Genomic DNA, 6,056 nt, shown 5'->3' with positions numbered 1-6,056 from the left:
TATTACAAGGTTATTATGCTGAAAAATTCAAAATTCAACAAAAAAAGTCGGAAAAATCCGAAGATGCTGGAAGGAAATCGAGAAAAATGAGCAAAAAATATGTCGAATTTCACTTATTTTCCGCCGAAAAATTGAGAAAAAATGAGTTTTTTTTTTCTCGAAAATTTTGAATTTCCGCGAAATTTCAGTTACTCAGTTATTGATTTTCTCAAAAATCGCTTTCAAAAATCCAAAAAATCGAAAATTTTTTGGGCTTCTCTAATTAGGAATTCCGCTTCTGCCTGTATTTTCGTGGCGGGACCCATGGGAGAAAAAATTTTAATTCGCCAAAGACACGTCAGCAGGACGGTTTCTAGCTTGAATTGGCTGGAAAATTGCCTGAAAATGCTCAAAAATATCTGAAAATCTGAAAATTTCAGATTTTCAGAGCAAATTGTAACATTTCTCTATTTGCAGGAGAGCTACCGCTGCAATGCCAAGTCGTGTGGCGCGGAATTTAGCTCCGCCAATGCCGTCCGTCTGCACTGGAACGCGAATCACGAGTTGGCACCGATTGAGGTAAGAATTTCGGATTCTAGAAATGTCAGAATCGGGAAATTCGTCTTAAACTTAAACAGAAGCTTCTAGAACTTCTGGAGCCTTCTAGATCCTGCTAAAGACTTTGAAAAGCTTCTGAAGCTTTCCAAACTCTTAAGGGGCCTTTTTGAAACTTCTAGAGTCTCTCACACATACATGGCCAGAAATGGTAGAATTTTTTAAAGGTGGGGGGACAGGAGATTTTTCGTAGTTTTTTTGTAGCTAGAGTATGCATTCTACCGTCACGGTGTACAACGCTTAATGTCACTCTGCGTACAGCCGGCGTCCTCACCTTTATGTATGCAAACGGGCGCCGACTGCCTCTTTGCCCGCGTGGCTCAGTCGGTAGCGGCGCCGCACTCTCAATCCTCGCCCATGCTAGCTCAACTCCTCGAGGGGCATGTTCAGACGGAATTTTGAGAACATTATTTTTTTTCTTGTCTCCCACCTTTAAAGAATTGGTAGAATGAGCAAGCTCCAAAAAAAAAACTTTTTCTGTGTTAGTTTACTTGCTCGGTAAGCGATACCATTAGATTCCTCTCAGGATTTTACGTATAATACGCCTAGCTGCCGAGCTAGCTTTTCAAAATTGAGCCATGTAAGAGCCTTCAAAAAATCTGCCGAGGTGCCGTCCACCACAGGACACCAAGTAACCCATATATGCTCTCACAATCTTCTAGACCCTTCTAGAACCGTCTAAGATCTTCTAGAGTCTTCCAGAAGCTTCCAGAAGCCGCCCACTATGATGTTTTCTATTCCAGAATCGCGCCGCCCCATCGACCTCAATAGTCCGTGCTCCAGCCTCGCGTAAGCGTGCCGCCGGAGGAGGCGCCCGTCGTTCGGCCTCTGGAAACCGTTCTGGTACCAGGAGACAGAGATGCAATCGTGACGGATGCACCAAATATTTCATGTCCAAAAAAGCGCTCGAAAATCATATCCAGGTGCTTCATGCTGATCAGGAGGAAGAGCAGGGAGGCTTGGATCAGGTACGGTTTGGAGCATTTTTGAACCAGAAAGGACTGAAAATCCCGTTAAATTCGATAAGTTATCACTATAAAGTTTTCAAGATGAACGTTTGAGAATTTTTAAGCGAAATTTTGGTTCAAAACCACCAGAAAAAGGTCCAAAAAAGCTGAAAATGAGTCTGAAATGAGTCCAGAAAGTCCCCGAAATCTGGGAATTGAAAAATTGAGTTTTGGAAAACGAACGCTTCTAAAATCTCGATTTTTCGGCCGATTTAGAAGGCTGGCGCACCCTTCGCGCGTTTTTTAGCCCCAGAAAACCTGAAAGTTAGGATTTTCAGCACAGCGATGACGAGGAGTTTGAGCACCAGCACGTGGTGGCTTCAGATGATACCGAGCACGGCGATGAGCAGCATGAGCAGGAGCTTCACAGAGGAGACGAGTATGACCAGGAGGAGGAAGAGGAGGAGGACTTGCAGCTCGGACAAGAGGTGGGATTTTTTGGCTGAAAATGTCTGAAAACTACATGATTTTAAGCTGAAAACAGCTGAAAATGTCTAAAATATGGCATGTTTCAAAATTTGGGCATAAAATTAGGCTGAAAATATCCGAAAAATGACTTTAAAATTGCCGAAAATAGCTGAAAAATATTGGAAAATGGGGGATTTCAGGCTGAAAAATGTCTGAATTTAGGCTGAAAAAGGCTTAAAATGCGCCGAATTTCAGCTTAATTTAAGCTGAAAACAGCTGATTTTAGGCTGAAAATTACTTTTAAAAAATTGCTTATTTTTAGCTGGAAATGGCTGAATTCAGGCTGCAAATTGGTGAAAAATGAAGAAAAGAGCTTTAAAATCGAGGAAAAATGGCTAAATTTAGTCTGAAAATGTCTGATTTAAGCTGAAAATGGCTTTAAATAATGACAGAATTTAGGCTGAAAAATGTCAAAAAATAGCTAAATTTAGACTGAAACATGGTCTGAGAATAGCTGGAAATGGTTGAGTTTAGGCTGAAAATGGCTTGAAATGACTAGTATTTAGGTCGAAAATCGATGAAAAATGGCAGAATTCAAGCTGAAAATCGCTGAAAATAGCTGAATTTTAGTTGAAAATGGCTTTAAAAGTAACGGATTTCAAGCCGAAGAAGCTGAAAAAATATCTGATTTTGGGCTGAAAATAGCTGAAAAGGCGTGAAAATGGCTGAATTTAAGCTACGCTGAAAGTGGCTAAAATGAAGCTGAAAATGTCTGAAAAAATAGTTGAATTCAGGTTTTGGCTCAGGCTTAAAAATGTCTGAAAATGGGTAAAATATGACAGGATTTATGCTGGATTAGCTGAATTTAAGCTGAAAATGGCTGAAAATCGATTTTCAGGCTCCGCCCATTTTTAGCATAAAAATCCCCTGAAATTTCAGATTACTTTCGCCCACAACGGCGGCTTCTAAACGCCATCACCATCATCTTCGGTTCCATCTCTCTGTCTGTCTGTGTATCCGGATGTCCACAATCCTAAATTTCTCTCTTTTTTTTTTATAATTTGAATCACAATATTTTCTCTAATTTTTTCTCATTTAAAATTTTGGAAAGAATCCATTTTTCCCACTATTTTCCACCCATCCACAACGGGTTTACCTTTATCTCGAAAAATTTGAAAATTTCAATTTTTTCTGAAATTCTCTGAAATTTAAATTTTCCCCTCGCTGTTCCCCCATGTCCCCCGGCCCTTTTTTTTTGTTATTTTTTCACTAATTTCACAGCACATTTTCTACAGTACGCCTTCTACAGTACACCTCCCCTCGCCCCGCCCACTTGGAATATTTCCAATTTCAACATTTTTCGCCCTCCCCATATGACCCAAATCCCTAAATTTAATGATATCATTACTTTAATACTTCTAATGGTTCACAACAACAGGCTCCGCCCCCTACTTTCCCTAAGCCCCGCCCACTTTTTGGCCCCGCCCCCTTTTTACGATACTATATGACCAATTAAATCGAGAAATTCTTACATTTTTAACGCTTTTTTGGGGAAAATTTTGGACTGTTTTAGACTGTTTTAAGGCCTAGTTTTCGACATTTCAAGCCTAATTTTTGTAAATTTTAGGCCTAATTTTTTCGTATTTTAGACCTGACTTCGTTATTTTCAAACCTAATTTTCTATATTTTTAGGCTCAAATTGCCTGATTTAGTGCGTTTTCAAAGAATAGTTTTTTTTTGTTATTTTTGAGCCTAAATTGTCTATTTTTAGGCCTAAATTGGGCTTTTTTAAGCCTAGTTTCCTCTATTATTGGTCTAACTTTGGTTATTTTTAGGCCTCATTTCCCCCTATTTTTTTGGCCTTAATGAATGTTATTTTAGGGCCTTTCTGGACTGTTTTTAGGCCTGAATTGTCTACTTTTTTCTGGGCCTTTCAAAGCCTAATTTTTTACTATTTTTGGGCCCATTTTTCCCTGTTTTAGGCCTCGACACAGCCTATTTTTGGGCCTTTTTTTGAAGCTTCTTTTACCGATATTTCGACCCATTTTTTTTCATTTTTAGGCCTCGCCTTTTTCGTCATTTTCAGGGCTTTTTTAGTCCGGCCTAGATTTCTGGCCTTTTTAAGCTTTTAGACGTATTTTTTAATTTTCAAAAAACATGGCTTTTCCAGCCTAATCTAGTGTAATTTTTAGGCTTTCAGGCCTAAATTGGCCTTTTTTGGGTCTAACTTCATATATTTTTCAGTCTAATTTTTGTTATTTCTAGGCCCCTTTTTTTGGTATTTTAAGCCGCTTTTTCGTCATTTTCAGGGCTTTTTTTTTAGAGGGGGGGGCTNCANAACCAAATTTGCAAAAGTTAGGCCACCACAAAAAAAGTCGCAAACGACACTCCGAAATTCCAGGTAAGGCTTCCATTCGGTCGGGAAATTTAGTCGACCGACCGACAGCCGACCGAACTGACCCATCGGTCGGCGCGCCGACATTTTCGTGCATTTGCGCGTCAACGTGTTTGCATACGCTGCATTGTATTTTACGACAAACTACTCACTAAAAACCTCGTTTGTCGTAAAATAAAGTGCTTCGTACGCAAAAATTCATGTTTTTATGCGCAAAGGAACGAAATCGGTCGGCTGGGTCGGTCGGCGGTCGGCGATTTTCGACCGACCGAAACGGAAGCCTTAATTCCAGGAATTCCTCGAGAAATTTTTTTCGAAAAGACCCACACTGCTAAATAGGCTTTTCGAATTTCGGAAAACATGGCCTAGAAATGGTTCTAGTCCCCCTTATTTCCAGCCGAATCTAGTCCTTCTTTTTGCTGCTTCATTTCTCTCATTTTCTTCGTTTTTGTTCGCCGTATCTGATGGTTAGTGTGTGTGTGTTGCATTTTCATGTATATGCAGAAATAAGAAAAAAGGAGGAGTCTCTTCTTTTGGAATACATTTCTCCTTTTTCTCCTTTTTTTTTCTACATTTCTACATCTATTACACTCCTCCCCCCTTTTTCCTTCTTCTTCTTCTTCTTCTTCTTCTTCTTCTTCCTTCGACGTCTTCTAGTTTTCGCCAGAAGCCGTGGAGATCATTACCAGATTCCGTATGTGCGTATGTATGTCACGCGCCTTATCACCCACTCAACGTTCACCGATTGAGCTGAAACCTGGACAAAGTGGATCAGAAATGTGTCTAATTAAATGCCAGAACTCTTCATTTTCCGAAATTTTGATTTTGAAGTCTTCTGGAGACGTTCCGAAATTATGTCAAAATTTTTCCCCTGGAATTTCAAATTTTTTTTTTGCGTTCCTTCTAAAATTTGAAATTCCGACTTGAAATTGAGATTTTCAGGAAGTTTTTAGAGCCATGATTTGGGGATTTTTGGCAAGTTTTAGTGCGAAAAACGGTATTTTCGAAAAAATTCGAATTTTGGACTTTTTCAGTCCCCTGACTTTGCTGAAATTACTTTTTTTTTGGTTTTCAGTTTTTTTTCCGATTCAATGTCAGGCACATGAAACAGGCTAACTATCCAGAAGACGTTAAAATCAGAATTTCTAGAAGGACATGGTGTTTTACCATTGGTATACGGTACCAGTCTCTGTGATGATCCCAGATTTTCGGCTCCGGGACGTTTCAGAACCCGGCGTTTCAGAACTACGGCGTTTCGGAACCACGACGTTTCAGAACTACGACGTTTCGGAACCCGACGTTTCTGAACCACGACGTTTCAGAACCCGACGTTTCGGAACCCGACGTTTCTGAACCACGACGTTTCAGAACTACGAGGTTTCGGAACTACGACGTTTCAGAACCCGACGTTTCAGAACTACGACGTTTCGGAACCACGACGTTTCAGAACCCGACGTTTCGGAACTACGACGTTTCGGGACCACGACGTTTCGGAACCCGACGTTTCAGAACCCGACGTTTCAGAACTACGACGTTTCGGAACCACGACGTTTCGGGACCCGACGTTTCAGAACCCGACGTTTCAGAACTACGACGTTTAGCAACCCGACGTTTCAGAACTACGACGTTTCAGAACACGACGTTGCGGAACC

General features: G+C 40.5%; 1 protein-coding gene across 1 annotated transcript in view; it reads left to right on the top strand.

Moving 5' to 3' along the window:
- CBG26629 overlaps positions 1-3,716 on the top strand; it is a gene marked incomplete at both ends in the record, with an annotated part of 6,835 nt that extends 3,119 nt beyond the window's left edge. The window contains 4 exons of the mRNA XM_045241340.1: positions 457-558; positions 1,338-1,562; positions 1,880-2,029; positions 3,702-3,716. Coding sequence (XP_045100337.1) covers positions 457-558; positions 1,338-1,562; positions 1,880-2,029; positions 3,702-3,716 — 492 coding nt within the window. The remainder of the gene's footprint in view (positions 1-456; positions 559-1,337; positions 1,563-1,879; positions 2,030-3,701) is intronic.
- Positions 3,717-6,056: the final 2,340 nt, after the last annotated feature.

The sequence above is a fragment of the Caenorhabditis briggsae genome, assembly GCF_000004555.2.
Source record: "Caenorhabditis briggsae complete genome, chrI, whole genome shotgun sequence".
In the NCBI taxonomy this organism is placed as follows: Eukaryota; Metazoa; Nematoda; class Chromadorea; order Rhabditida; family Rhabditidae; genus Caenorhabditis; species Caenorhabditis briggsae.
This window is presented reverse-complemented; position numbering and strand designations above follow the sequence as displayed.